The sequence below is a fragment of the Triturus cristatus genome, chromosome 7 (assembly GCF_964204655.1).
Source record: "Triturus cristatus chromosome 7, aTriCri1.1, whole genome shotgun sequence".
NCBI lineage: Eukaryota > Metazoa > Chordata > Amphibia > Caudata > Salamandridae > Triturus > Triturus cristatus.
The window spans coordinates 1,793,140,941-1,793,156,075 of record NC_140590.1 but is presented as its reverse complement, the minus strand read 5'-3'; the positions used below and the strand labels follow the sequence as shown (position 1 = coordinate 1,793,156,075).

At 41.0% G+C, this 15,135-nt stretch overlaps 1 protein-coding gene across 1 annotated transcript; it reads right to left on the bottom strand.

Annotated features, from left to right (window-relative positions):
• Positions 1-560: 560 nt before the first annotated feature.
• Positions 561-1,487, bottom strand: LOC146813157 (olfactory receptor 5V1-like). The gene has a single exon (XM_085614721.1). It carries the CDS (start codon positions 1,485-1,487, stop codon positions 561-563), a length of 927 nt encoding a protein of 308 aa, XP_085470847.1.
• Positions 1,488-15,135: the final 13,648 nt, after the last annotated feature.

Sequence of the window (15,135 nt, the reverse complement as noted above, 5' to 3'; positions counted from 1 at the left end):
AATAACAACAAAATAGAAGCATATTTAGACCAGTAAACATTGGGTGGCTCATTATTTAGGTGTGAAAATCTACATGCACATTGTTTATCTTACGAAAAAAAATCATTTTATACAAAGAATAAAAAATATTTTGTTCATGCATTTAAATAAATGTCCATTTGTATTTAAAACTATGTCTGAGAAGTACAAAATTTTAAAGGCTAACATAAATACCAACTTTTTATTTTAAAATGTATTTTATGAAAGGGTATTGTTTTGTGATGTTAAAATCCTTTTTATTCAAGTGTTATCTTACATGGTTCTGAAAGCATTACTCTTGTAAAAGAGTACTGCAAGCACATGGCTTTTTTTAACTTATATTTGAAAAAAGCATTCTGCTAAAGCATTTGCAACAACATTGACCTCTGAAAAACGCATCATACACAGTTTGGGATCAATACATCAGTGTATATCATATGCAAAATAGTATTACAAAAGTAGCATAAATAATTACTTTCTCTTTCAATTTCAAGTTGGTTTGCCGCCATTGAAACTATGCAGTCTCCTTTCCGCAACAAAATTCACGTCGTTCTCTTTGTCTTTTTTAGCGCATTTTTAAACTCTGCATTTTTTAAACTGTATATAATGGGATTACACAGTGGTGTAACAGCGACATATGACAAAGACATTATCTTGTTGTTTTTAATTGAATATGTGGATGTCGGCCGCATGTATGTTGAACAGAGAGAGGCATAGAATAAAACAACCACAGCGAGGTGGGAGGCACATGTGGAAAAAGCCTTATCCTTCCCACTCTTGGATTTGATTTTCAGAATTGATGCTGTAATTTTGATATAAGACATGATGATTAAAATAAATGACATCATTGCTATTACAACTCCGTTGATGTAAATGAGTGTCTCATTGCTGAAAGTGTCACTGCAAGAAATCTTCAACAGGGCTGTCAAGTCACAGAAAAAGTGGTTAATTGTGTGGGAATCACAGAATGAGAGTTTGGACAACAGCACAATGTGTGGAATTGCATTTATAAGACCAACTCCCCAGCTTCCAGCAGCCAACCATGTGCACACAGCCTTGCTCATGATGGTCATGTATCGCAGAGGATTGCAGATAGCGACATACCGATCATAAGCCATGACTGTGAGGAGAAGGAACTCAACCGTTGCCATGCCCAGGAAAAAAAACAGCTGTAGCAGACATTCAGTAAAAGATACTTGTATGCCCTCCAGAAAGAAGTGGGCTAGCAGATTTGGAAAAAGGACTGAAACGTACCAGATATCGAGAAAAGATAAATGTGTGAGGAAGTAGTACATAGGTGTGTGCAGATGTGAGTTTGAATAAATTGTTGCCAAGATCAGAAGATTTCCTACTAGAGTTAACAGGTAAACCATTAAAAATGCACCAAAAAGTGGAATCTGAAACTGTGGAACATCTGAAAATCCAACAATTAAAAAATATTCAGTGGAGCTTAGATTTTCTTTGTTCATTTATTCAGCAAGGCAGCAATGCTAGACATTGAAGTTACCCTACAAATCAAATGAATACACAATTGAAGTCAATTGATTTGTAGTTCGGAAACGTAAGTGCTGAGTGATGTATTGACGTATTTGAGCATAAATGATATATCAGGACATCTTCAATGAGTTGCAGACCTGTCGATGCAATAAGAAAACTCCTCATTGATTAGGCCACAGTTTTATTTTTCCTCAGACACAAACGCCTGCAAAGTGCCAAAAGGATTACAATAACAGAGCATTTTGCTGAACGTGCTCTTCAGTAAAGGTATAAACACCTTTGGCAAAACGATTCTGCTGACATAAATATATATTTGATCTACTGGGCATGCTTCCCTCCCTAACAGAGATGATAATGCTGAAAATTCTTCCTGTGAAAGTTTTAAAAATCTAATAAGTTTTGTGCATCTGGGTAGCAGTAACATCACACCACCCCTCATTGGAACCTTGTACCAGTTCATCACCATTTTTTCCACTTAGAAAAACATGAATTTTGACGCTTAATTTTTACTAACCTCTTCAGTATTTTGGATTTATATTTGCTGCTCCTAATGTAACTTAATACCGACTTTCAATTTATTATCTGAGATGATCACAACTCTAGAAAATATAAAATTGTTTTCCTCCCTTGTCCCATGGCCATGCCCTTTACTTTGTATTAGTTTTAGATAGTTTTGTTTCTGGCAATACCTCTCTTCTCCAGTCATCATGTTTGGGAACACTTGTAGGTGTTATCTCTTTTAAAAAATCATACAGAAGACCCTACCAACCGTTCTCGTTATCATACTTTAGTCCCGTTCCTGTTGGCCAAACTCGTTGAGAAAACTGTCAATAAATAGATTTCGAACTACTTGGAAATTATTCCATCTTGACACCTTGCAGTTGGGCTTCTGAGCCTGCCACAGTACTGCACGTACTCTGCTTCCTGCTGCTGATGATTTCAGGATCTGTTGGAAAAGGGTGGCACTGTGCCCTTGTCCTTAATCTCTTGGCAGCTTTCTATACTGTGTCTGATTCCCCCTCTTCTTTCTGTACCTCTCTTGCTTCTTTCTGTTCTTTCTTTCTTTCTGTTCAAGTTCTGGATACCCAAATCAGCTTGCTTTTCATTATTTCACCCACCTTTCACCTGAAGTGTCCATAGCGATCATATTTAACTTCTAATAATTGCATTTACCCTCTGGCTGAGTTGTTTCTCTCTTTTGACTTTAGGATTGTTTTTTTACGCTAACGATGCTGAATTTACGATATTCACATTGTATAAAGTCACACCACATACATCACCACCCATGAATGAATCCAGTTACCTACATTCTCTGTTTACCTTCTTCAGGAAGACAAACCAAATCTACTATGTTGCATCTCAAGAACCCTCACAAAACACTATTCTGTTCCATTCTATCATGTAAAATCAGTGGCTTATCACATCATGTTGAAAGAAAGGAGGTTTTAGTAAACATGTTCTCTGCATTTTTATTCATGCATGAGACCCTTTTCTCATCCATCAAATGAGTGGTAAGGATAATCAACAGCAGCCAAAGAGTAACACCTCCTGGTAAGACCAAAACCACCACACATTTCCTCTAAGAAGACTTGTGTTATCATACTCATCATAAAGTTTATGTTATAAAGGATCTTGAAAACCTTGACTGCACCAGAAGGAAAAATAGGTGTTTGTGAATCTATCTCTCCATAGACCTTACCAGCCCCTTTAATGTGAGCAGTACACATGACAGGGTAATGTTGACTAACATGATCACAAAGCGCAGACTAATAGATATCTGGAAGTCTTCTCATTGAGAGTTATTTATTATCTTACTCTTATATGCATCGGGCTACAACTGGACTTTTGATCACTACTTAAGCTCCAAACCTCTCTTGTCAGTTATTGTCTGTTATAAAATACAAAAAGGGAGCCTCTATGACAATTTACCTTAGCATTGACCTTACAATGTGACCTCAGAGTTACTGCAATGAAACAATGGAGGATAAATGTCTCATGGTATTATCTGCACAGGTGAATGCCCTAGGAGACCACATCAGTAGTTATTTGTAGGACAACAGGAATAACATTAAATTGGCAGAGACAATCTTGACTTCTAGACAATCAGCTCTGAGGGGAGAGAAGGTCCTAGAAAAAAACTAGGGGTGAATAGAACAGGCTGGAAGCTTCGTGTAAGAGTTAACAGCTTGTTATATACTGCAACTAACAGTCCATAATTGTAAAACACTAGAAATTAAAACTCTCAGTCCCTCTTCACCATCAAAGGTGAGTTTGCTTTCTCAAGACTAAAAATGGATCAATTATGAACGATGAGCAAAGCAAACAGACTCCTTGTGGCCCAATTCATGCAGAAAGATGCACTATCATTAATCCACCATTTATGTTACCTCAGGAACCCTGTACACTCATCCCCAGAATTTAAGGAGGGATGTTGATTGCTTCTTTTGGGAACTATATTGCTCAAACCACTGGGATACCTCAATTGCTAAAGAGGTATGTACTCCCTTTTCCTGCTACAGGTAACTAGTAGTGAACCAATGAGGATGCTGGAGTTTTCCATGTTTTCATTATATGGAAGGACAATGCGTTCCCATCTATCTAGTCCAGATAGAACCATGTGGAGTTGGGTAGTAAACTGTATGGGATTGTCTACTCTTTAAAGCAATGAGAGCAGATGTACCAAAGGCCTTATTTATGAGAAGTGTTGTATTGCTGCTTTGCTGCAGCAATGCAACACTTCTCAGTGCACCCTCCTTGTGACACCATTGACTCATCATATTTATACGTATCTGTCGGCACAGAACTGGCACATTGCTGGAGTTGTGTCTCAGGCATAATGAGCCTCCAGCAATGCAGGGGAAGGGCTATAAATATAGCACTACATCACACTTACGCCTGCCTGAAGCAGTGGCCTCCTAGAAGTGGCACACTGAAGTCTTATAGATTTCAATGCACCACTTCTACGAGGCTTTGATGCAGGGAAACGCCCACCCTGCATACATTGTACATGACACAGGTATAATATAGTGCAGGGCTTTACGAAGTGATGCATCTGCCTAGATGCATCACTTTGTAAATATGGAGCAACGTGGACCGTTATTTACGCCGCTGCAACGTCATAAAAGATTACACAACAGTGGCATACATTTGACATAAGGGCTCCTACATAATCCCAAATATTTCTTTGATCTAAACATTTGCAAACTGATCTCACTCATGAGAGGAAATTTTCATTCCCAGATACCAGGCATTCAAAACAAAGTAATTGTTCCAGGTTATCACAATCCAAAGGTCAAAATGGACCTCTAACCCATTAAGGATGAGATTGTGGTTTATAATATATCCCTAGCAACCAACGTATTGGTCCTTGGACCAAAACTTCAAGACTCATATACTTCAACAACCTACACTACCTCCTTTGGAACATATTCTGAGACTCTCTTCTTGCATTACTTCTCTGACAGACGCCCACATAAAAAAAATGAAGATTAACCTCTTCTCCCAAGTACTCTAGCTCGAAGCTGAACCCTGCAATCACTTCTAATAGAATGTACTTACTAGGAATTTGATTTAGATAAATGAATTTAACATTAAATATGTAACTTAACCAGATTCCCATTTTTCTTCCGGGGCAGCTGTGATCTTTGTATTTATAGTTCAGTGTGCTATAATACATGCACAGCTAATGAAAGGTGGACTGCCAGTATAATTTAGTTTAGATTTGTTTTATGGGGAATATGTGCAAATCAAAAGCCTAACAAGTGGGGCTTTCATAGCAACTGCATATGGAGCCAAAAATGAAAAATCTGAGACAACCAGGTACATTTGCAAGGTATGTGATACCAGTGGAATGAGAAAGTAGATAAAATGGAAATTTCAAAGACATTGCAAAATATATGTTTAAAAAAAATTAAACATTATAAAACATGTATTTCAGCTCGGTCATGGACCACCGGAGCATTTTACATTAGTGAGCAGAGGAAAGATCTAGCTTTAGAAGTTACTTTAAGAAGCTGGAACTGGTAAGCACTGCCAGGATCCAGAGTGTGTTGCTAGTGGGTGAAAGTGACACAGGTGAGCAGAGAGGGAGGTAAGTGCCTGGAGGGCATGTGGCACTGGGCACTTTTTTAGGTACAGGATGTGCAGGTGGTATCCAACTAACTCCATATGCATTGCCAGAACCCTATTGGGCACGTTCAGTCAACAGCACAGTAGAATCCTGGAAATGTCCTCAAAGTAACTCCATGGCCAGCTGCCGGCCCATATACAAAAGCATGGTGGCAAGTCATTATACCTAAAAAGTGCATTGCTTTATTTGAGAATTGTAAGTGTTGCTGTTTCATGTTTCTTGTTTAATGGCTCTAGTCATGCCCATATATTCTGTACAACAAAGAGTGGATCCAGTAAAGGTCTTTACAGCCACACTCTTGCTTTTTGGTCACTGCTACTCCTGCAACACTGTAATATCCCTGAGCTACCACTAGGGAGGAGCAGTTTCATTTGATCTTTTAGTACACTGTATCAATATCTACAAGATGGTGGGGTAGTACCCACCATCACATCCTCCATCTCACACATAATTGCTAGATAGTGAACCAACACACAGCACTTCACAGACATATTTGGTAGTTAAGTGCACCTTGCAAGCATTGCTATCAGGTTCCTTCGCATGAGATTGCTCACATGTTTGCTAGGTATATCTACATAAAACTCCAAGCAACCCGTTGGGATAGGTGCAACCATCATCCCACAAAATCCTTGTAATAACCTGCGTAGACTGTTGTAGAAATTTCTCCTTAGTACCCACTTTATCATCAATTACACCTGTCGAAAAGATGAAAGCTACTTGAGATGCTGGACTAGGCAGGGATATTGCCCTGCGAAGGAAAACAGCTCCTTCTGTATCAATTGTCACATGAGGACCCTAGAAAGGACTTTAGAATGTGTCAAGATTTGTATAATCAGTCAAGCTAAGGGATGTAGCTGTGTGTGAGTGACATATGTGGGTTGTATGTCTATTTGTGCAGTCAAATGCATAAAAATCATCATTCTGCTGAACATGCTGCCATGGCAGAAATCACCTAATTCTAGATGCCTTTCGAACACGTAGTGCAAAAAGAAATACTGTAATATATCAATTAGTTTTGAGTTCACCAACAATGTACATACCTGTGAATGTACTGTACAAATATTTCAACATATATCGGCAGTTATGAAAGCACAAATGAAGAACATTTTGTTTTATAATTCTGAAATGTGATGGAAAAAGGATTTGAATATAATAAAAGCAAATCATGGTGATACATAAATGATAAATATAGTATTGTACTGTGTTGTATTGCACACTTATATAGCACTTACTACCCCTGTGTGTGAGACTACAGCACTTACCTACATGGGTAGCAAGTTACACCATAAAAGGTGGTGTGTGGTTGGAAGAGTCGTGTCTCTGTTTTGTGATCATGTGTGGGAAATGTTTTCATGTCCTACGTGATGCCCACCAAGGTACGGTTATATTGTTATGGGACGTAGCAGTGTGGTGGATGCAGGCCCGTAGCCAGTTGTATATTTTTAGGGGCGCATGGCCCTCAGCTATGGCCAAACATTAAAACTGTGCTCTATAAGTACATTATTTCCCAAATACCAGTTGTCATACTAAATATCAACATCCAGAATATCGTATTACATGTCAGGAAGTATAGATTTACTATTCCTAACTTAACATCTACTTCCCTTTAAGATATATATATTATCTACTGGCGGTCGCCAGTAGATAGTTATAGTTAGGACCTATTTTCCGATTGACGAATCTTTGCGAAATTTTCAAAACTCGTGGGGCGCTCCGGTCCGCTCCTATCTTGAAAGTTTCGGGGTGATTCGTCAAGCGGGGGCCGAGAAAAAAAGGGGGTCCCAAAACGTGTTTTCCCCATGCAATTTTCCATAGGAAACTTTAGACACGGCTACAGCCCGAACTGCTGAATGGAATTACACCAAATTTGGCAAAGAGGTAGTTCTTGGTTCAGAAAGAAGCCTTTGTGTTAAATGGTGTAAATCCGTTCAGCAGTTGCTGAAAAAACCGCGCTTCGTTAATATTTAGCCCCCGGGTGGGCCAAATCCCGGGGGCAATATTTGTATTGGGATGGGGGACCCATTGCTGCTGCTGCACTGCTGATGATGTCACATATTACATCACTCATGACATGGTCAGTGACATCACTCATGACATCACTCATGACGTCTCAAATAACATCACTGATGACATCGCTCATGACATCATCCAGTGAATACGTGTTTCTATAAAATGTAAATATGTTTTATATATATATGCCAAGGTGTATTGAAGAATGAATGCATTTACAAGTGCCTAAAGGAATTGTTTCGTATGTGTAAGACTGACTGTATGTGAGTGATTTAACGTGTCTTACTGAATGCATGGGTCAGTGACTATACTGTGTAAAAGTCTGTATTAGTCTTTCCATTGGTGTGTAAGCAACTGCATGGGTTGCTGAATATCTACATGAGTGTCTATGTAGGTTATTGATTTGTTGTCTGAGTATCTGTATGGGCCCCTGAGTGTCTGTGTGGGTGGGTGTATGAGTCTGTGCATAGATGTCTGAGTGGGTGATTCAGTGGTTGTATGGATTAAAAAGTACAGCTGGAAAGGGCTGTATGGGTGAGTTAGCATGTCTATGGGTGTGTTGGTGAGTGAATAAATGTCTCAGTGGTATATCTGTGACTAACTACATATGTTTTAAGCCACTATATGTGAGTGTTGGAGTATATAAATGAGTATACGTGAGACTACGTTATTTCAAGTGTGGGTGTATAAATACGTGTCTGCTTCTATCAGTGATTGTATAAGAGAGTAAATATGTGTTAGTATCTGTATGAATAAGTGATGTGGTATGTCTAAAAATAATTAAGTTGGTGTGTATAACTGTATACATGATTAAATGGGTATGTGATTAATTTTTTGCATTACTTACTAGGCGTGTGAGTAACTCTATGGATGAGTGGCAGCGTGTGACTGCATGTATAGATGTATGAGTGTATTTTATAGTCATCTATTGATGAGTAACTACATGTATAAGTGACTGGATGTGTGTGTAGACCTAGGAAATAGTGAGTGCTATGTAGTATATGGCATTCTTATGTGTATGGTTTCAAAAATAGTAGTCAGCATTTTAGAATGGGTGTATCAAAGTTTATATTAGAGCATCAGTATATGCATCAGATTGTCACGTGGATGATGTCATGAGTGATGTCATCAGTGATGTCATTTGAGATGTCATCAGTGATGTCATCAGTGATGTCACTGACCATGTCATGAGTGATGTAATATGTGACATCATCAGCAGTGCATTGCGGGCACGCGAGTTATAGTTAGCTCAACTAACTATAACAGGCAAATTTCTCTGGTTTTATATGAGTCAAATGTTCAACTAACTATAACATCGCTGAAACCTATGTTTTTTTTAGTGACTTTCTAAGGTTTTTTAAATGCTAATTCCTAACTTTAATGTCTGTAAAACCTATGGTTTTTTCATTGAATTTCAAAGGTTTTTTAAATGTTAATTTCATATTTTAATGTTTATAAAACCTATATTTTTTCTATTATATTTTTAAATATTTTGGAACTCTATTATAATTCTTGTTTTTAACTTTAAAAATCATGTAATGTTTTATATCTTCCCCAAAAAATATATATTTTTTTTTTGGGGGGGGAGAAATTTGCACTCCCATACCGTACCAAGCTGTATTGGAGACGGAGTTCCAGGTACACACATTGCTATGTTAACATAAGCGTCTTAGATTTAAAATGCCATCTCGACACTTTTGCTGCTTTTGCACACGGCACTGCAGGTAGCTTTATTATAAGAAAAATGCTTGCTTGCTCTTGTTTCACATGAGAACGGTCTGTTGTTCACATCCCTAGACGTGCACCGCGACCTTGGTCTGAACACTGTGTGCAGAAGCCGCCAGGGACATATAACATTGTATGCTTTTGAATTCATGTTGATCGGCCCACGCTCTAGCCATAACACGCACACAGCTGCAAATATCTGAAACTCGAGTGCCTTTAATATTGCAGTTTGCATGCATGAGTTAGACACTTTTGGAGAAAATCTTTTCCAGACGCAGAGCAAAGCTGATCATGTGATGTGATTCACCTAAGCTGATATTTATGGTATGGGGTTCCCCATTCAAACCCAGAGACCTTCTATTAGTTTAATAATACTAGCTTACTAGTGAAGGGAGGGTGGTTGTAATCCACTATCATTTGTAATATGATTTCTCCCTTCATTTTCTATGGTATTGTAACAATGCTGATGGTTTTATTCTTAATTATTTGTCTGCTTATGTTAGCCAAAGTATTGCATCTTAGGGCACGTAGTTAAAAATAAATATTTTAAACTTTACTGTGTCTCTGATTATGAGAATAATAACAAACAGGTATTTCTAATTCCCACCATTCCTGAGAGTACTTGTTCTGGGTTGTTTAATCATTGGTAGCTTCGAGATGATATGGTGAACGAATGCGACACTGATGCTAGTCGGATAGGGGTACTGGGTACTGAGGTGAGTTTTTGGAGCTCCGCAATTCACTGAGGTCCTGGTTTCCTGTGCATAGTTATGTGCATGAGCAGAATCCCTGCAACATGGCACACCTAACGTTTTGGTCTTATGATTTGAGACGCCTTAGTAGTGCTTATATTAGTCCACAACGCCCTCACTCTTGTTTGCGGATAGCGGGAGTGATGGTTAAAACCTACCTAATAGTTTCTCTATAGGTTCAATCAGGCATGTCAATTAAAACGTTTTTTTCATTTGTTGAACCCTTTTTGTGCTACTGTTATAATAGTTTGTTTTTCTTCTCTGTGTCCTTATAGCTGAAGTCGCTATTGCGGCGCAAAGCCGCGCACCTCTCCAGCGTCATTTGACGCAGTTTGGGGTGCCTGACGATGGGATGGCTGTTATCTTTGTAGTGAGTGCCGATGCATCATATCCCTATGAGTTGTTTTACTCTTGGGTTACCTTGCCGGCAGTGAATGTGGACGATAGTACGTTTCAATCTTATACTCCCACACAGGTCCCTGCGAATTATATGCCATATAGGACGCAGGAGATTCCTGTTTCAGCTTGGCAGCATCGTATTTGGTTTAATGGCACCCTCCCCACACAGTGACACCGGTTCGTTTGGGCCCTTTGTCCATTCCAGGGGCCACTTGGCCGGTCTGGCCGGATTTACACCTCATCCTCGTTATTTACATGCCACGGTGGATGAGTTGCGTCAATTACATACAGCCCTGATTACAGTACATCGGGCTTTGGTGCAATATGTTTCCCGCAATGTACAGGTCGGGGCACCTGTTGTTGCGGGGCAACCAGCTGGCCCGGCCGGGATTGTTATAAGTCCCGTCATGATTAATTCGGTAATGTGCAAGCACCCCCAGAATAAGGACAATTTGCCTTATTGGCTTGTTGAAAAATGTGACCAGCTGGAAGCAGTATTTACGCACTCTACTCCTGTGGAGAAACACAGGATACTTACCATTATTTTGCAGAAAGACTTAGTCCCAGAAGTGGTCGATTGTGAGAACTGGGGTAAGGTTTTTGCAGCGGTCTACTCGAAGGGCTTCGGCACCCCGTCTGTGGCCGTACTGCCCTCCATGATCAAACGTGTTCAAGATCAACATGGTCCGGAGGTGGCGGTCAAGTTGGGAATGAGGCTTGTCGGTGTGTTCGACGTGGTTGCAACACTCATCCTTGGTAACCTCAAAGGAGATGCGGTTCACTTTCAAGTGGCGATTGGTCTAGCCCTCATAGACGACGTCGATAAACCCCGAGAGTTGCCTAAAATTATTGCGGAAGCATATAGAACTATAGGCCGCAGTAGTTTGGGGATTAAGCCTTCTGTTCAGACCGCAGATGTGCAACAGCAAACTAAGATGGGTTCGTCTTTCAAAGATGATCATCCAGCTTTTCCTAAACAAAGTTGGAGATCTAAGAAACAAGGTAAGCAGCAACAGAAACAGGGGTCTTGTCCAGCGGCGCCTCTACAGCCGACTGGTGAGCGCACATATGACTTGCGCGATCGCATTAGGATTAGGTCTCCTGATAGATTTCAGGTTACTGAACAACGTTCTCCTCGTTCTTCACAGGAAACATCCGGTGGAGGAGAATGTGGCAAGGGTTGGGTTGCCCAACAAGGACGTGAGTAACCCCATCAACCTGACGGTAAAAGCAAGCAGGACGAGTTTGCAAGTCAACGTCCCCCGTTTCAGAAGAAGAAAGTTGCTGCGCTAACAGCGAGGTATGCCACAGATAGTGAGAACGCAGCTTCGGAATCTGACATGGGCACTAATGCTGCTCGACAGCGCAGCGAAGGTTACAGTAGTGCGGCAAGCACTGTGTCCATATCTGGAGACGACAGCAACTGACACGTTTATTATTGCAGAAACTGCGGATACTAGAGAGGCTCCCCCGACAGACTATATGACATAGTCCTTTTAATAGAAGGTGACATACAACGTACCATAAAAGGGATTTTTGGGGAAAATCTGACCTCTACATATGATAATCTAGTAGCAGAGGCGGACTGGCCCCCAGCTTTTGTTTTGGCCGCTCCTAAAGGGGAGGAGGTAATCTTCCCATCTTTCGCACAGACAGTGCTAAAGAATCAGGCTCAGAACTTTGCAGAGGAGTGGCCTCAGGTGCTTGCTCCGGCTTTGTACCATACTCAGGTTGGGTGGGATAAATTGTCACCAAGCCACAAGATTAATTTACGGTCTATGCCCCAGCTGCAACCCCAATATCCCATGCGCCGCGAAGCTAGATCTCACATCGCAGAAATCCTTGAACAATTGGAATATCAAGGTGTTATTGAAACATGTGTGTCACCCATGAATAATCCTCTATTCACTGCAACTAAACCTGATGGGTCGTACTGCCTAGTTTTGGATTACCAGCATTTGAACTCTCATTGTCGGACTTGTGCTGTACAGAAAACTCACAGTTCTGCCCTCGTTGATAGTCTTGTGAGAAAAAGGTTTGAGACCACACTTGACATATCCAATGGCTTTTTCAGCCATAATCTGTCCTCTATTAGTAGTCAATGGACAGCCTTTACTTCTGGCGGCAAACAAAAACAGTTCAAAAGATTAGCCATGGACTATAAAAACAGTCCAGGCGTCTTTGCCGCATGTGTAGTCTCTCTGTTAGAGAACATTGACCCTGATGCATACTCGTATGTTGATGATATCTATCTCACAGACGATGAATTGTGGCCGCATCTGTGTCGCGTTGACCGCATCATTGTCATGTTTGCGGACTTTGGTTACATATTCAACCTTGCAAAGTCACACATTGCAGAGTACACAGTGTTGTTTTTGGGCTATGAGCTCAACAATGAAGGTCGAGGATTAGCCCCTCACTTCCTGGAGAAGTGCGTATGTTTGCGTTCTCCAACAACACTGAAAAAGCTACAATCTTTGCTGGGTTTTCTAAATTTCGGGCGTACTTACATTCCTGATTATGCCCAGCGTATCAAGCCGCTATATGCCTTGGTACAACCTAATTTTTCCAAATCGACCTGGCTGCCAGAACATTCAGCTATCTTGCAATCTTTGCAGGCTGATCTTCTTGCTTTGAAGTACTCACTTACACTGGATAACCACACTAACCTGGTGATAAGAATTGTGCCTGGCGCAGTGGGTTTCACGTACTTAACATTCAATGAGGGCGACACAGTCCCCATTGCTTACAAATCACACCTGTACACTTCAGCTGAAAAATGCGCTTTTCCATTGTCAAAAAAGTTTTGACTGCGGTACAGATGGCGATTCTTAAAGAGAGAGTGCTGTCGCAAGGGAGATGCATGTTGGTTGTCACACCGTATCCTGCTCTAGAGGCAGTGACGAGAGCCAGTGTACCTAATTCCAAAGCTTTGCATCCACGTTGGATACAATGGGCCACTTCCTTGACATCACCAGATGTCACCTACATCTTTGATGCCTCAATGCAGACTCAGGAGTATGTGCAGTATGAATTCGTTCATCCAGCTCCTCTGTCTTTACGCCCGCTTGAGGATTACAATTGTGTCATTTATACTGACGGTTTTGCGCAACCCGCAACGGAATCTAAGCATGCTTATTCAGCGGCCTGCACAATTGTGGCTGGTACTTTTGTGAATGGTGAATTCAAGTCTGATGTCGTGCATACGCAGTCATTGGGTGATTGTACCGCACAGTTGGCAGAGCTACGTGCTCTTGTGCTTGCACTGAAGTTTGCTGATCCACGAGTTACAACTCTTATAGTGAGTGACTCGTTTTACTGTGTTCAGTCTTTTAACAACAATTTATTCTTTTGATCTCAAAATGAATATCGTGATTCCAAGGGTAGCACAATCAAGCATAAAATGCTTTTGGTTCGAGAAGCAGAACTTAAACAGAATCTGCCTCTCGTGAATGTAATTCATACTCTTGGGCACCAGCGAGTTGGTGTCCACGCTGTCGGAAACAGCTTAGCTGACGAAGCGGCAAAAACAGCAGTGGCAACATATCTAGTAGCAGCAGTTACAAGATCCAAAAGTGAGATTGATGATCACATCTTGGCAGCTATTGCTGCAACGGAGAAGGGAAGTAATTACCCTAGAGGTTTCCCTTCTAAATACGCTTATCATTTCAGTCCTGATAAAGTTCCGTATGTGAGAATTAACAACGTTGGTGACAGATTGATTCCCAACGCGGACTGCAGACTTTCCTTGATAACAGCGGCTCACGAAGGCATGGCTTCTGTGCATGCCGGCATTTCAGCGACTGTTACTCTCTTACAACAACATTACTGGTGGCACGGGTTGAATAAACAGACTTGTGCTTATATTCTTAATTGTGACATCTGCCAGCAGATTAAACCTTCGACTGCTGCGCGCCCAGCACAAACACAGTTGTACATATATAATAAACCACTTGGGTGTGTTTATTTAGATCACTGCGCTCCTTTCTCCTCTGATACTGCGTATAAGTACTTCTTAGTTGCAGTGGATTCATGCACACATTTTCTTTTGGTATGGCCGCAACGGAGTGCTGATGTTCGAACTGTCATCAGGGATTTGCGTGTCTTTGTGGGAATTTTCACATGTGGAACCCTTCATTCTGACCAAGGTCCAGCGTTCGCCTCTAAGGCGTACAAAGAAGCCATGAGATCTTTGGGGGTCCAAGTCAAATTTTCAACTCCATACCGGCCTGAGGGCAATAGTGTTGTGGAACGAATGAACCGTGACTTAAAGCAATCCCTGACAGCTAGAGTTTTAGGCACTGGCAGGAACTGGTTAGCCCATCTGTATAACGTTCAACGTGCACCTAATAATCTCCGTAGAAGGTCTCTGGGTGGGCGGACCCCATACGAAATGCTCTTTGGCACAAAGATGTTTGTTCCGGACCTTGATGGTCTAGACATGGCGGCATCGGCCGCACACTTTGACGTAGATGATCACTGTGCTGTATTACAGAATCTACAAGAGACCAGAGACAGTCTTGCAAAGGAACACTTGCCCTCCACAACTGATGCTGCGCTTCAGATTCCGGTAGTCGGCTGGCTACCTTGAGTTGGTGACCTGGT

Excerpts from the sequence above, each read along its gene's own strand:
- LOC146813157 (XM_085614721.1), bottom strand. The coding sequence starts at position 1,487 with ATGAACAAAGAAAATCTAAGCTCCACTGAATATTTTTTAATTGTTGGA.